Here is a 16,918-nt window from a genome sequence, read left to right on the forward strand (position 1 = left end):
CAATGCATCTCACACTTAGAACGTTTGTTGGAGACTTGAGAGAAAAAAAAGAGAGAACAATAATCTGAGCCCCACCACATGTACCGAAATGTTTTATATTCAGACAAGCTCAAGGAATAGTGGGGAAAATGTTTAAAAGTATTTTTTTTTTTTTGAAGGGGAGGCGGGGGGGGGGGGGTATTTGTCGGTTCTAGGCCTTAGTACTTCGTCGTGTACGCAGTACGAAAGCACCAGCGCAACATTCTGTCGGCAAGCAAAACTCAAGCCCCCCCCTCCCCTCCCACCCCTCAGTGTGTTTATAATATGAAAGAAATCATTCCACTCTATGCAGGTTGAGCAAGTTATTCATTGAGTAATGTGTGTTTTGATAAATTCCTTCTATTGCAGGTAAACTACTTCACGGCCAGCTTTCACGATGCCGTGGTCATGCTCTGCAAGGCCATAAACGAAACCGTGACCATTGGCCTCAACCCTCACGACGGAGAAAACCTGGTGAACAAAATGCGAAACGCGAGCATAAACGGTGAGCACAGTTTCGAACCCTACATAATGGTGGTGTGAGCAGCAGGTTCATGTTGCTTCTTGTTAGCACTTTTTGTCTATAGTCTCACAATCGTTGACTTACACTGCAGCAGGTGGTGGCCTTGACGCCCTAAGCGACGTGCAATCGGAAATTTGGTTCTCGTCGATTATGTGCAACGCTTGCCAGATGCCGTATAAACAACGTTCTTTCATAAGCATTTCCTATCCTGAAATACTAGGTCGCCTAACGAGGTTCCCAATAATTGCACATATCTTTGTCTTCCCACTCTTATCCATACAACAAAGCTCACCTGCAACCTGGGGCACGAAGAAACTTCGTCGGGTTATGCTTCCTACGCAAAGTGCTAACAAGGCCATCTTTCGAATCTTTGCAGTTCGGAGCATTGTCCACATTGTTCAAAACTAAAGCATCAATGTTATCGCAAATAAAAAAAAACAAATAAAACTAGTTGGCCTTCGCGAAATTCAAATATAATACGAACACGCCCGAGTTGCAGTCATAACTAAAGCACGTGGAAACTCTACCAACTCGCAACAATTGCGCATTAAAACGATACCAATTAGAAGGCTGGTAGGCGATCGTACTTTTCTTTTCTTGGGAAACTTGCCGCAATTCATATATACCAAAATTTTACAAAGGGCATCGAGTAAATGCATGTAGCCTGTTGGGTGCAGGCACTATTGCAGTGAATTAGCGCACTTGTCCGTTATCCAGCGTGTAACGTAATCTGCCACATTCGGCTTTAGTGTGGCTTCACTGGGCATCTTGCGCCCAATATCCTTAGTACCAGAGCGCAGCCACAAGAGGTAGAAAATTTTCGCCGTGTACACAAGTGCCGGGCATTTTTTGAAGCACTGATACATTGTGTTTGACAGCGTGTCAGTGTTGTCAGCTTTAACCACGACCTCTCGCTGCAATTCGTCGCACATAATCTGCGGCCAAGCGCGCAAATTTATTTACCGGCGAGATACACACTCTCACCTACACAGCACAAAGTACGTCAAATGTGACATAAGAAATGAGCGCAGAGAAAGATGACAAAATAAAATAATAAAGGGCCCTTAATTAGTACATGCTTGGCTCCGCTAACCTTTCTGGCGACGCTGAAAAATAACTTAGCGTAACGTGCTCAAGGGCGTGTTTGTTGATCTGTTTGTGTGTTCCTGTCTTTTTGTTCTTGTGACGCGCTGAACCATGTTATGTGATAAACGGTGCGCGTAATGAAAGTCTAAAGTGAGTGAGTGATCAAGCCTCTTTATTTCGATACTAAATAAACTATTGAAAAAAAACGATTATGAAGAAACTAAAGATGTCATAAATCTTGCTTCTCGCCACTACCAGGGGTCTCGGGCCGAGTAGTAATTGACATGAACGGAGATCGAGTCGCCGACTATGCTCTCCTGGACCAAGTGGATACTTCAACGGGACATTTCGATGTGAGGATATTGCACTTTTAGTGCGACTCTTACACACCGCTTCAGTGCAACTTTCCATGCCTTATTTTTCGCACGTATACTCCTACTTCGGCGAAGTACGCTATTCAAGGCGAAGTCCTTCATTGTTGATGCTATGGCGCACCTGCTAATTTAGTTTTTCAGAAGATAAAAGGTAGTACGGACGCGTGTGTTCTCTGTACAAATATATTCATAGCCTTCTTAAACCTGTTTTCTAATTGTTTTTGTTTTGGATGATTTCTAGAATGCACCAACGAGTTCTGTTTTCTTTTTTTAATAGCAATTTCTAGTCCTATGAAAGAAGATGACAGCTTCTAGCCATGCCTTCAATTTGCTTCCGGAAAAACGCATGCAACAACACGCAGGTTGTACTACAATATTTCGGAGCCAATCAAAGCTACCAAGCGGTGAATGCCATTCACTGGCCAGGGAAGGGTCCACCAGTGGATGTCCCATTTTGCGGCTTTGACGGCAAGGATCCAAAGTGCTTAAAAACTGGTAAGACGCGCCTTTTATTGCGGCTCTTGCAATTCTTACTTGGAATTCCAATGTTCCATGAACATCTATCATGTCGTTCTAATTTCAGAGGACTTTCCCTTTTTTGAAACTGTGATCATATCTGCATTGGTGTTCCTGGTCATCATACTCATCTGCGCATTTCTCATTTATCGGTAAGTCTGCTGTCCAGGAAAATGAGGTGTTCGCCGGATGAGTTGGCAACTTTAAAATTTCAGCAACAACCAGTAGTGCATCTCCAATACATAGTTCATTACGTCAGAGGTACTGATAATAGGAACGTTTAGCTTCGGAAGAAACTCAATTTATTCATTCGAATACATGCGACACGATGAAAAAAATTGGAGGATGCTTAAGCTTTGCTTTAAGAGTGGACCGCGATAGCATTCAAAGATCCCTGACTGATTCTCACATTTCCCGGCAACTGCAGCTTATGTAATCTTTACGTTTACCGGAAGCGCTCGCCGCGAAGGCTATAAGCACAAAGGCGAGCTTTCTGGTAGAAACGGGGTCGCTTGCGTAGGCCGATTCATGAGGTAGTGCACAACCATGCCAAGAAAATTACATAATTTTCAGGTTTCTGTTATTGTTTCGCAGTTTGAATTTTCCGTCTGAGATGATTTAACATACAAGGCACGCGCTGTCGGTGTTTTGTTGCATGACATTTCTTTGTGGGCTATGAGCAAAACGAGAACAAGGTAAAAGCGGTAGCCAACTTTTCTCAAGGTCTTTCTCAAGGCGACATGTGCTTTCCTTGGCGCAGTACATATCGGCAGGGTTCTTCTAACGGGAAGAGGAGGTTAGGCGGGTGGGTGCGGCAACGACCGAAGGTGTGTTAGTGACAATGGTGTAGAACTGCGAATAAAAAAGTGCCGTGCACAAAGCCGATGACACGGCCGTGTGTCAGCCGGCGTGTCAACAGTCGCGTGCACAGCACCCTCTCTTACCTGAATCGGCGGTGGTCGGGGGTTATCCTGTCTCTAAAATGGGTAATAGAAGGAGCGGCAAAAAAAGGTGCTCGTGAGAAAGAATAGAAAGAAAGTTACTAAAATGGGAATGAATATATCAATAAGAGAAAAAAAGGAAAGAAAGGGAGTGATAAAAAAGAACAACCCGCTAAACGCCCAAACTAAGTGTTCTTGCCTCTACCTTGAAATTTCGCATATCGAATAGATTCAAAGCTCTCGTTGAAACGTTTGTGCCTCTCGTTGAAACGTTTGTGTTTGTTTACGGGGAAACACTCGCGGCGAACGCTATGCACGAAGGCGGGCTTTCTGGTAGAAATGCGGCCTCTCGCATGGGCCGCGATGCGGTGGAGGCGAGCGCCAGCTGGAGGTATCGCAAGGAACCGGGCGCGTCGCTCCGTGACCCCCGAGACACCCACGCTCCGGCGTGAGCATTGTAGAAACGCTGGAAAAGCGGTTTGTTTGAATTTTCGGGTAACAATATTGCGTTTTCTCATATATTCAAATTACAATCCGAGAGCTATTATGTCTGTAGGTTAAGTCGTAGTTTAGGGTTCTTCCGCGTATTTTAGTTCGAGAAATTAAATTATTTCAATCAATTCTTTGCGTCACATGGAAGGGCTGGGCATGCGTGGTTCGAAAATCTTTTTTGATGAAACGGCGTACGCGGCTGGACGCGGGACGCCAACGCCGGATTTTCGGCGACACGGGCTCCTTTACGCTACTGCGTTAATAAGTTGAATTTTCTCGCGACAGAGTGCAACAGGTATTTCAGGAATGGGGTGACTGTATGGAGAAGTATCAACTGCATCTTTCGGTTGAAGCACCTGTGCCTAGGCTGCGATGAAACTTAGATTTTACTCGGATCCCGTGTTCCGAAAACTTTTGAGGAAGGGGGGTGCGTTCGCAACTGCGTAGCTGTCGATAGAGAGAGATATCAGAATTCTGTAAGTTGCGCCATAAAATGCGATTACAGAAATAAAAAAAAAACTGAAATGAAATATTTCGCTTGTGATGATAGGAGAATTTCTCCGAGTAAGCATTGAAAAACTTTCGACATGAGATTAACTTGACGCGCTGTAGACCGCAATTTTAGCGCGTTCACTGTGTTTGGTTTAACCTATCATACCTTTACAGAAAGCCATAGGTAAAACAATTTTGCACGAGCGGAGGAACGAGTCCACTTAGTTATGAACTGCATGTCTAAACGAAACATCAAATTTTGCACAATCCCTTTACCTTTGCATGCATCGTGACTTGCGCAGAGGCAGCCATTCCTGCTCGCTTTTTCTGTATTCATCTTCGGGATCGCCAGGGATGAGTAATCGATTTCCTTTTGTTTCCCACACAGCAAAATGCAGCTGGAGAGTGCCATCGCCAACATGTCATGGCGCATCAAGTGGGAGCAGATCACCTTCACGCGCAACCAGCGGAGCAGCTGGATGATGAGCCGGCTATCCATCACTAGCGCGGTGAGGCGGGCCAAGCAGTAATGCACGTCCTGCGGTGCTATCGGGGCAATGTTTCGATTTCCTGGGCATTGCTTTTATACGGTACTCATACAGTATGGCGAAAGGTTAAGCTTTCTTCAATCGGAGCTGTTTAGTCAAAAAGAGGGAACAAAGACGCCGTGACGAGTGTTGATTTTATGCTTATTCGCTCTTCATTCTTGTCTGGTTATTCCTAAAATTAGTGAGAAACTTTTATTTAAGAATCGCAAGGTGACGAGCTCGTACACAGGTTGTCTCAGCCAACGTTTTCAGAGCTTTAGAAAATCAGGTGGGTGCTGCACAAATGCAACCAAAGGAGCATTATTCACAGTCTTCCTGAGTAACCGAATGTATCTGTTATACGAACTTGGCCATTATTTGCCAGGAATCGATTAACAACATTCTGAACCAGTACGTTAAGTGCAGAATATTGGCTGCAGAAGTAGTAATCCTAACGATAATTTCTTTCCATCCAGATAATAGCTTCCATGATCGTATTTTTCCCTTTTCCAAAGAAAGCACGTGAAAATTTACCGCGCCCAGAGGAGGTTATGTTTGAGGAATTCACGCTGCACTGCTATGGTGCTACTAATTTTGATTTACACGTCGCTTTATGAGGCTTTTTTAGGCAAGATCCGCAATATTGCTGCAACATTATTGTGTTTGCGTTATCGAAATGGTGCTGACGCTGCCAGTGCTGCGAACAACAGCGTATGCGAATAGCATATTAACTCACTTTGTCAAACACAGTTCGGCATATGTGAAAGAAAATTTCAATTGCTTTCGCTTAGCAGAAATGCATTTGCCAAATAATGTCTGCAGACATTCATTTTTTGTTTCGTTTTTTTAGTACATCCACTCCATTTCACCGTGACTGGGTGGCATCCTTATAATGCAACTTAATAAGGCATTTCAGTCATACGGAAACACATAAGTGATGTGACCTATGGCTTATTACGCGAAAATTTGCGTTTTAGAATTTCCGCACGGATGTCAATTCGGAAATAAGGAATACGACGATGCGCGCTGCTACTGTAGCCCACAACCGGTATTTATTTGGTCTTCTTGTCTTTGTCGCTTTAAAGATGTCCACTAGGATGGGAAAAGGCTGGGTGCACTGGGCTCCAGATCAGCGAGACGTAGGTATTTCATCTCCAGGCAACGTCAACTAACCGCGCTCGCATTTAACACGAATGCGCAGGCCTCAATGAGTGACCCACGCTGTAAACAACGTTTTGCCTGAATGGCTCTTGCCTGCCATAGCCTTGTCCTGTGTGGTTTAATTTCAGCTTTTCGTGTGCTGTGACAAGCGTGACAGCTTGCATTCTCTTATTTGTACTGTAGCAGTGCAAAAATAACAGTCTCGAAATTTCAACATACAGAAAATCAGAAGTGGAAGAGATACAGATGACGAAACTCCGCTTCTGTAAACCACTGATTTAACTGATTCAATGTGTCTGGGTGAAATTAGGAGATATGCAGTCGGAAAGGTGTCGCAAACAGCCGGACGTTACCCTGCAAAAGGTGTGCCCGCTGCTGGCGAGTTGTGATATTTCCAACACGGCAGAAAAAGCAGCAGTGTCATGTTCGAAACCAAGATTTTATTAAACTACAAGACGTGCACAAAAGTATAATTACGTGTCACATCCTAACTTTACGGATAACCCTTTTTCGACGCCATGCCTTGTATCCTATGCCTGTTTCAAACACGCCCGAAGATGTATTAAGCATAAGATTGTCACGTTTCGTCGCATGTTCTCTGCGGTACCCTCCCCTTCGTGCTCCTCTTTTTGTCATAACCGTCCCACCATGCTATCGTCTTGCAGTGCGTCTTGCGCTTCTGCAGCAAGTAACGAAACTAATACTGGTTCTCTGTTGGCTCTGTGACAAGGGCGTCCACTTTGCTCTTGCCGTTCTTGTCGCAGAGCGCCTTCCTGGAAGCCGCCGCCAAAGCCAACGAGCAACAGTTCATCCTGACGGGATCCTTCAAGGTGAGTTCCTGTCTGCCTGCGCGCCCACTCACATTTTGCTCCACTCGGCGCTGTCCGCCACGGTGCGAGCTTTGCGTGTCGTGCAACATTTGGACAGGAAAGAAGAACGCGAGACGAGCTGGCATGCAGGAGTGACGCGCCAGATCAGTAAGAATTTAAAGGAATTCTCTTTTGTTTCTGTGTCATCTCTGGGCGGTGCCAAATGTAAGCCTGAAAACAAAAGAAGTACAGCGAAAGTGCCACTGCGAGAGGACCGTGAAAACAGGACTAGAGAGCCGCCAGAATATTCTTGCGAGGGTTTCTTTCTGTACAGTTTTTTTTTATTGAAATGAAAAATAAAAGAAAGAGGCGCAGTCACCTTATAATAGTGACGGCTATTCCTTTTCGCTTAGCGCGAACAACAGTATAAAGAATATATGTAAGAAAAGTTATTCGCTAGTCATTTCCATGAGTAGAGCAGTACCAAAAGTGAAAGCTTATTTTTTTAAAAATATCTATCATTAAGGAAGCCTCGCTAGAAGTGCGAGTACACTAGAACAAAACAAAACTGAGGAATCTTTTTATAAACGCTGGAAGTTTAGGCGAATTACCGATACGTCTTCGTTGAGTTTCTTGTTATTCGCTGAGTCCTCTGCAGTCTATAAAACGCTAATACATATATGAACTGGCATGGGGTAAAAATATGATTGATCCACGTGGCTCGAAAGCCTTCAGTTTGCTTACATATATACTGAACTAATTAGAAAATATTAACGCTTAAATACAATAAGCATCAACAAGAATAAGCATTCCAGTATAATTAAAAAATCGTGCCGGGCGTCATAGTGAACACACAATACCGTTGATGTCACCGGCGGACTTGATTTTTCGAAAAGGAAAGCTCTCGTTTAGAATATTTCGACACCTATTAGACGCGTAGTGAAGAGTGCCACTTCAGAACCTACTTGTAGATTTACTTTATAACTCACTTTTAGATTCGCACAATCATAAATCCAACAACATTGTGCCTCATTAAGTGCAACATGCTAATCCTGACGAACAAGTATATGAAGTCGATTCGCCGTGATTACTTTTTATGTTAGATTCCGCGCTTCCTAGGAACACAAACTATCCACTGGTGAGTATTGCACGCAGAGTCATATTTCGCAGGCAAATAATTGCGCTAGCTTTACTCCGCCAAAATGGGCTAGCGTGTGCAAGATCCGTTGCGGCCACTTTCATTACTCCCATGAAAATAAAGATCCCCGAAGGTGAAGCCTTTGCGACCGATAAAGCGAAGCTAATACCTACGAGCACCTAGTTTTATTCTATTTTCTTTCCTGTTCTCATCTCGGCCATTGACTTTTTGCGACTCCTCATTTCCACGCTGTCTGGCTCTGTCAGTCATATTTTCCTCGGCGGTACTTTTATCTCCGCTTGGCACGTGGAAACACTTCCTGTGTTTCAGAAGACTTGGAAATGAGTCGGTTAAGCATGGGGCGCATATCTGCCGCCGGCATTTGGCAGCAATAAGGAGTATGATCGACTGCCCGCGATCCCTTCATAGTACAGACGCATCAACACGGCCCGGGTGGAATAGTCTATGATCGGCGTATGGCCAATCAGCTCAGAAGGTGCTTCGGACATTCCGACTAATGCACATCGGCGTTGGTATTTGCGCCATGATGCCTTAATGCCTATCCTTTCTCGGACAAAACAAAGTGCGCCTATAGGCATCTGATCTTGACCTGGGAATTCAAAGAACGGAGTTCCAAGAACTAAGTTGATGCAATCACAAACAATAGGCAGCGCCTAATGCCTCTCAATTACAGTATGCTTCCTGCTCTCAGTTTCGACTGTTCTTGCTTTGTGCAAGACATACTCTATCGCGCCTCGCTATACGCGCTGTTCCAAGAGGACACAAAAGGACGCCATGACTGATGTGCTGCAAACGCTTACAAGCTTGTTATTGTAGAGCAACCGAATGTAATTCACCTAATATAGAAGCAGATATCAGACGAATAAATATTATTTCATTGTGCACGTGAGCTACTCAGAAGGTGGGTGCCTCACATTGCTTTTATGAGTGCTTGCATGGAGGTGCTTAGCAAGTTACGCAAAGACTACAAAGGACTTGAGTGCGCTCCACCCCTTCTGTGTGATGGATGACTGTTGCATGCACTAGGCAATGCTACTACATTGACACTATATTTGTGTGCCTTTACGCATCTTGCTACTGTGTGTCAAGTAAGCGACGTGATTTCATTTTTCGTTGCTTTCTTTTTTGGTACGCCTTGCTTGAGTTGTTATTTGAGATTTCGACAAAGGCCTACCTACCCAGCGTTCTACATCAATATATAGTTACAACCAACGCGTTTCTGTTGTTGTTCATACGCATCAGGTATATACCAAACAGATGTGCATAAAGCATAGGGCGAATGTGTTCCGCATTGTAGCAAATGTGTACTATGTGTACTGAAGCATAGTGCACCATAGAACTGATATAAGATGGCTTCCCTGGTTATGGCTTGATTTAGCTTACTGAACGACCTCGGTCTTATTTATTGACAGTGCATGAACTGCCAAATTATACGAACACCGATGCAGTGTGGCGGTTGTATAGCCGCACGCCGCTCTCCTGCTCAGCGTTAGAAGTATAGCGGGCCAGATTCTGGGCAGCGCCGGACGCATCGCGATGGGAGCAAGATGCAAGGACACCCGTGCACGTAGGTTTCAATGGACGTTATATCTACAGACGATTAAAATTTTAACATTGATGTATTCACGTGGAGCTCCATGGAGCTCCACGTGAATACAAACCAAGCTATCCATTCAACGAACACCTAATTTCGCAACGAAATATTTACATACGTCTTGCTCATACACAGTATAAACATACTGCGGTAGCATCCCTTTGTCAGAGTTCAAAGAAGTTCCCTGAAATCGAGCAGGCAATAAATCCTTAGCAATTAAGGGACAGAGAAGAAGTTTCGTGGTGATGATTACTTTTCTTCTCGTGTACTTCATTATCTTAGGTATCATTGAGCGCTAAGCTATGCTTTCTACAAAAGACCTCGGCGACGTAAAAACCAACACCCTCCTGAACATAGAAGCTTGCACCGTGAATAAAAAAAAAGCATAACGTGAGAGTCCTAAAGGTATGCCATAAACAATTCCGCTGCCTATCCTCTATAGGCAGTTGTTTGTTTCATGGCCGCGTATACTCCTTGCAAGAAAATGAAGAACCGACACAATAAAACAAAGTGGAATGAAAATCTTTGATGTAGTATGAGGGCTAAGATTAGAGCGCCTGTATTATTCTTGTTTGTCTTTGCTTTATTGCCAGCGAATTACTCATACGTGTACACAGAAAAGGATGAACAAAGGCCACCGGCGACGTTAAGACTCGTACGATTCACGATGTTGTCCCTCAGGGCAGGGGATCAATTGTCCACGCAGACGAGATTAGTTCGGATCGTCAAAAAAATGGCGGTTTAAACACAAGGCAGCGGTTAATCCATCCGCCTTCGTACGTAATCAAGTCTGAGGAAGTTTATACCCGTGTCACGAAAAGCTGCTTGACTCAAAACACGTCAAAAACATGGCCGTCAATTTCCAACCAAAAATTTAACAAACAGAACTAAGGATTCTGCTGGGAAGTATTTAGGTGGTTTTTCGTTTCGTTAGAAACGAACTATAACACAATACTACTTTTCGTACTTTTATTTCGTTGTTTGTCGTTTTTCAGGCCGCTTGAGATAACGCAATTCTTTCCCACATCTGATCTTTTTTGTCTTGCATTTCTGCAAAGGAAGAAAATATGTCGCAAATATTCATAGACTAAAGATATAACTGCAATTACAAGCCTCTTTTCCTCATACAAATGTCTTTTCTGACTCTCCTTTCCTCACTCCGACTTCTATGTAGACTACTAAGAGGATGGAAAAATTTACCTATATTGCCGAACTTATGAACCATTAACCACATAATATTCTCGATGGCGTTTTATTTTTATTTTTTCATATCGAAATGGTTAGATAATATCTCAGAGCCGTCCAATAGCTTCAGGAACATGAAAACAGCGTTGCTGGCTTTACCGGCTTGGCCACCCATCTGCGCTGTAAGAGTTGGCATTGGCCAGGGCACATGTCCGTGATGGCGTTCGTGATGCTAGTTATCACGGGGAAGTGCTGTAACTGCCGAAAGGATATTCGTATAGCAGCGTTTATGGCGTCTGTGCTCGGGAACGCCGGCGGATCGGCACATGCAAATGCGCCGCGTTACGTGTTCTCTCTCTCTCTCTCTCTCTTGAGTGTCTGTTTTAATATAATTTTACCTACAGAGCATCTTATCGGCCTGTACACGACCTCCTTGATACGGTACTGTGAAGGTCCATAAAATTCTTCTGTAGCTTCTGTACATGTGCTGCTGCCTAAGAACATAGGATTCGTCGCAAAAAATATTTTCCTGTTTATTTTACACAGGGTATTGTCGTGTCCGTCAAAAGACTACCTCACCAGAAAAGGATAGAACTAACAAGAAACGTCCTCATTGAACTCAAACAGGTAAGCAAGCTTCTTCGCGCTTACCTAAAACCTGGACATCATAAATTCGAAGCGTACTAAAGCTTTAGCCAAGAGATGTGATGAATGGAAGCGCTTGTTTGTGGCATGCAGATTCACTCAAAAAAGTCACTAGCCACTCCTGTTCTCTAGTGATTCAGTCAAGCTGTTCAATTGTGTCGTTATAAAAGGAGCCAACGCAAGAAAAAGCCTAGTAAGCTACTACTGTAAACAGCGATAAAATTTTTGGTCGAGAATTATTCACCACAGTGGTGATTGGTCACCATGACTAAAGTAAAGCTTCCCTTCGAATTGCAAATAATGAACAACGAAACACGATAGTTGTCACGAACGCGCCCGCGAGGACCAACTGCCCTCTGTGCCACCAATTTTTTACAGAAGTCCTATGAAACAAGGCTGGACTTCACTTACCAAAGTTTCACATTTCTTTACCTTCACTTCACTGTCCATAATGAAGAATCGTGCCTTTCAGTGTATGCGGTTGAATACTGCTGACACGATGACAATCGTCGCAATATTCCGTCCCGCAATGCTGAAGAAACGGCCCACGAGCACCAATTATCGATTTGATACTACGGAGCCTGCCAGTGACTTTACAATCAACCTCTACAATAATTTCAGCCAATGTTGATGCGAGGGCAGTAGTATGTTTATCATAATTATTATCAAGTCTTCAATATAAACGGTTCATATATTCTAAACGACGCAAATAGTCCAGCGGTCTTAAAGGGGTACGGACATGGTACTTTCGACTATTAATTTGTTGCGTCAAATGGAAGCCCGAGGCCTCTAAATCTTAGAAAAAATATTGACAAGCCTGAAAGCATCGTTATTAATTTATATAACACTTTCTCCAAGCCAGTTTCGGTTGCGTTTCCACGAGGATGCCGTGTCGTAACGTCACGAGACAATATGTGGCAACATATTTACATTCCGACGTTTTTACACTCGCTACTACTTGCTTGGTCGTCCGCTATGCTGCTATGCTATGCTGCGAGTGTCAAAACGATGCAATGTCCTGCTCCCACGTGAGGACAGCCTGTGTCGTGACGTCACAACACAGTATCCTCCTTGAAAACGAGACCGAAACTGACTGTAGAAAAGTTATAATTTTAAATTATCTACGGCATTCTGAGACGTGTCACATTTCTTTAGGGTTTAGAGGTCATAACCTTCTGTTAACGCAAGAAAAATTGTCGAAAATGTTATTACAGTACCCCTTCAAGAAAAAATGTTGACAGTCACGGTGTTTGAGAGAACAGTCCTGGTACCTTTCTCCGAAAGTTGAGGTCTAAGAAACTGGTGCTATTACTGGAAAACTTGCCTCGTGGAGCTCAAAATAAGACATGAAAGAAGAGAAGGCGGGGGAGCGCTAGGCTAATTATTAATGTCGTCGACGTGAGCTAAATCTACCTATATATTAATGCAAAGCAATAAATTAACAGACCTCAAAGTGGGTACCCTACTGTCTATCTTCCACGAAGAATGGTGCGCGCACGCTGTGATGTTAAAATAGACCGCAGGTTCTAATTCAGAGCTTCGCAAATAGTCAAACCGAATAAGCTCATCTTATAATGTATAAGCTCTTTGTCTAACAATGTTATAGAAACAATCCTCTTGGGTATAATGCAAATGCGCTGCTAAACAGCTCCCTTATTAGCAACACACCCCTGAACATCGATAAGCTCGCGCGTTCTAAAATTCCTCAGCCGACGTGTATCACGCTTTTCTTCCTTAATTTTCCCATGTATAGATGCGAGAAACGCAGCACGAAAACATAGCAAGGTTCGTGGGAGCCTGTGTGGACGTACCCAACATTGCCATCATCACAGAGTATTGTCCAAAGGGAAGCTTGCAGGTAAGGCCTGGTTCTCCGTCTTCAACGTCAATTGCAAATGCTTCCCGCTCGTTTTCGCCAGATTATTAATCATTATTGTTCGAAACTCAAGCATATCTGCATTGAAACCAACGAGATAAGCATATCAACTAGTAGAACGTGAAAGAGCTTCAAGGTTTGCCGAGGCCCGCAACGAGACCGCCTTAGTTAAGAGAGAGAGAAAGGCAAAGGAAAGACAGGGAGGTTAACCAGAGATTATCTCCGGTTGGCTCCCCTGTACTAGGGGAGGGGAAAGGGGATGCGTAGGTGAGAGGAATACGGATAAAAAAAATATTTAAAGAAACCTACACACGCACGCACGTACACACAAACTGTTTCTAAGTGTCGCTTGCAACAACGCCGTAGCACCGCTTTAATGATAAGTCTGGTAGTACCGGCTGTGAACAAAAGAAAATTACCTAACATGACAGCTACATGATGCATTCTTCAGACGTCTTTGTCGGTAGGACGTTGCCACGCGCAAATCGCGCCGCTTGATGTGCCGTGATGTGCAGACACACCTGGATGCAGTTACGTGTAGTTGAAGCTTGAGAGAAGCACGCGTGCAACGTATTAATGCCGCCATTACAGTGTGGACCGAAGTAGACGCAGTGGCATTACGCCATAAATGCGCAGAAGCACGTTCTGGAGAGGGTGATTCATTACGCATATAAAAAAGTTTAAGATAACCGACATTACATTGATTTGGTGGAATACCTTGCATTTAAATCGTTGAGTAATAGTTGGTATTATGAGATTTTAAATAAAGGAATATCACGGGTTTTGCGTTATTTACAGTTCAATGACTCCGTGAATCAATTCTTTTTTCTTCTTGCTCCTAGCAAATTCCATTTGGCTTTGTTTCTATTGACTGATTCCCTATTCATTAATCAATTCGCTATTATGTTACATTACTATCCAGACAGGCCGCCATTGGAATCTGAACCTGGTAACGTTAAACGTTAGAACGTTATCTAGTGAGGCGAATCTAGCAGCGTTATTGGAGGAATTAGAGGGTAGTAAATGGGATAAAATAGGACTCAGTGAGGCTAGGAGGACAAAAGAAGCATATACAGCACTAAAAAGCGGCCACGTACTGTGCTACGGGGGCTTAGCGGAGAGACGAGAACTAGGAGTCGGATTCCTGATTAATAAGGATATAGCTGGTAACATACAGGAATCCTATAGCATTAACGAGAGCGTGGCAGGTCTTGTGAAATTTAATAAGTGGTACAAATTGAAGGTAGTACAGGTCTACGCCCCTACATCCAGTCATGATGACCAGGAAGTCGAAAGCTTTTATGAAGACGTGGAATCGACGATGGGTAAAGTCAAAACAAAATACACTATACTGATGGGCGACTTCAATGCCAAGGTAAGCAATAAGCAGGCTGGAGACAAGTCAGTGGGGGAAGGCATAGGCTCTAGGAATAGCAGGGGAGAGTTATTAGTAGAATTTACAGAACAGAATAATATGCGGATAATGAATACCTTCTTCCGCAAGCGGGTTAGCCGAAAGTAGACGTGGAGGAGCCCAAATGGCGAGACTAGAAATGAAATAGACTTCATACTCTACGCTAACCCTGGCATCATACAAGATGTGGACGTGCTCGGCAAGGTGCGCTGCAGTGACCATAGGATGGTAAGAACTCGAAGTAGCCTAGACTTGAGGAGGGAACAGAAGAAACTGGTACATAAGAAGCCAATCAATGAGTTAGCGGTAAGAGGGAAAATAGAGGAATTCCGGATCCAGCTACAGAACAGGTATTCGGCTTTAACTGAGGAAGAGGACCTTAGTGTTGAAGCAATGCACGACAATCTCATGGGCATCATTAAGGAGTACGCAATAGAAGTCGGTGGTAACGCCGTTAGACAGGATGCCAGTAAGCTATCGCAGGAGACGAAAGATCTGATCAAGAAACGCCAATGTATGAAAGCCTCTAACCCTACAGCTAGAATAGAACTGGCAGAACTTTCTAAGTTAATCAACAAGCGTAAGACAGCTGACATAAGGAACTATAATATGGATAGAATTGAACATGCTCTCAAGAAAGGAGAAAGCCTAAAAGCAGTGAAGAAGAAACTAGGCATAGGCAAGAATCAGATGTATGCGTTAAGAGACAAAGCCGGCAATATCGTTACTAATAAGGATGAGATAGTTCAAGTGGCTGATGATTTCTATAGAGATTTATACACTACCAGTAGCACCCACGACGATAATATGAGAGAGAATAGTCTAGAGGAATTTGAAATCCCAGAAGTAACGCCGGAAGAAGTAAAGAAAGCCTTAGGAGATATGCAAAGGGGGAAGGCAGCTGAGGAGGATCAGGTAACAGCAGATTTGTTGAAGGATGGTGGACAGATTGTTCTAGAGAAACTGGCCACCCTGTATACGTAATGCCTCATGACCTCGAGCGTACCGGAATCTTGGAAGAACGCTGACATAATCCTAATCCATAAGAAATGGTACGCCAAGGACTTGAAAAATTATAGACCAATCAGCTTACTGTCCGTTGCCTACAAAGTATTTACTAAGGTAATGGCAAATAGAATCAGGAACACCTTAGACTTCTGTCAACCAAAGGACCAAGCAGGATTCTGTAAAGGCTACTCAACAATAGACCATATTCACACTATCAATCAGGTGATAGAGAAATGTGCGGAATATAACCAACCCTTATATATAACTTTCATTGATTAGAAAAAAGCGTTTGATTCAGTCGAATCCTCAGCAGTCATGGAGGCATTACTGACTCAGGGTGTAGACGAGGCGTATGTAAAAATACTGAAAGATATCTATAGCGGCTCCACAGCCACCGTAGTCCTCCATAAAGAAAGCAACAAAATCCCAATAAAGAAAGGCGTCAGACAGGCAGATACGATCTCTCCAATGCTATTCACAGCGTGTTTACAGGGGGTATTCAGAGACCTGGAGTGGGAAGAATTGGGGATAAAAGTTGATGGAGAATACCTTAGCAACTTTCGATTCGCTGATGATATTGCGTTGCTTAGTAACTCAGGAGACCAATTGCAATACATGCTCACTGACCTGGAGAGGCAAAGCAGAAGGGTGGGTCTGAAAATTAATCTGCAGAAAACTAAAGTAATTTTTAACAGTCTAGGAAAAGAACAGCAGTTTACGATAGGTAGCGAGGCACTGGAAGTGGTAAGGGAATACATCTACTTAGGACAGGTAGTGACCACGGATCCGGATCATGAGACTGAAATAACCAGAAGAATAAGAATGGGCTGGGGTGCGTATCGCAGGCATCCTCAAATCATGAGCAGCAGGTTGCCACTATCCCTCAAGAGAAAAGTGTATAACAGCTGTGTCTTACCAGTACTCACGTATGGGGCAGAAAGCTGGAGGCTTACGAAAAGGGTTCTGCTTAAATTGGGGACGACGCAACGAGCTATGGAAAGAATAATGATGGGTGTAACGTTAAGGGGTAAGAAAAGAGAATATTGGGTGAGGAAACAAACGCGAGTTAATGACATCTTAGTTGAAATCAAGAAAAAG

General features: G+C 43.6%; 1 protein-coding gene across 4 annotated transcripts in view; it reads left to right on the forward strand.

The window, feature by feature from the left end:
* Positions 1 to 16,918, forward strand: part of LOC142582408 (atrial natriuretic peptide receptor 1-like) — an 87,574-nt gene that overhangs the window by 50,538 nt on the left and 20,118 nt on the right. For 3 of the 4 annotated variants that reach the window (XM_075692099.1, XM_075692101.1, XM_075692102.1), the window contains exons 4-12: positions 388 to 523; positions 1,886 to 1,980; positions 2,364 to 2,496; positions 2,585 to 2,669; positions 4,831 to 4,951; positions 6,055 to 6,108; positions 6,895 to 6,960; positions 11,424 to 11,504; positions 13,276 to 13,380. In XM_075692099.1, coding sequence (XP_075548214.1) covers positions 388 to 523; positions 1,886 to 1,980; positions 2,364 to 2,496; positions 2,585 to 2,669; positions 4,831 to 4,951; positions 6,055 to 6,108; positions 6,895 to 6,960; positions 11,424 to 11,504; positions 13,276 to 13,380 — 876 coding nt within the window. The remainder of the gene's footprint in view (positions 1 to 387; positions 524 to 1,885; positions 1,981 to 2,363; positions 2,497 to 2,584; positions 2,670 to 4,830; positions 4,952 to 6,054; positions 6,109 to 6,894; positions 6,961 to 11,423; positions 11,505 to 13,275; positions 13,381 to 16,918) is intronic. The other variant, XM_075692100.1, reaches the window with a different exon arrangement.

Source organism: Dermacentor variabilis, chromosome 5, assembly GCF_050947875.1.
Source record: "Dermacentor variabilis isolate Ectoservices chromosome 5, ASM5094787v1, whole genome shotgun sequence".
Classification (NCBI taxonomy): Eukaryota; Metazoa; Arthropoda; class Arachnida; order Ixodida; family Ixodidae; genus Dermacentor; species Dermacentor variabilis.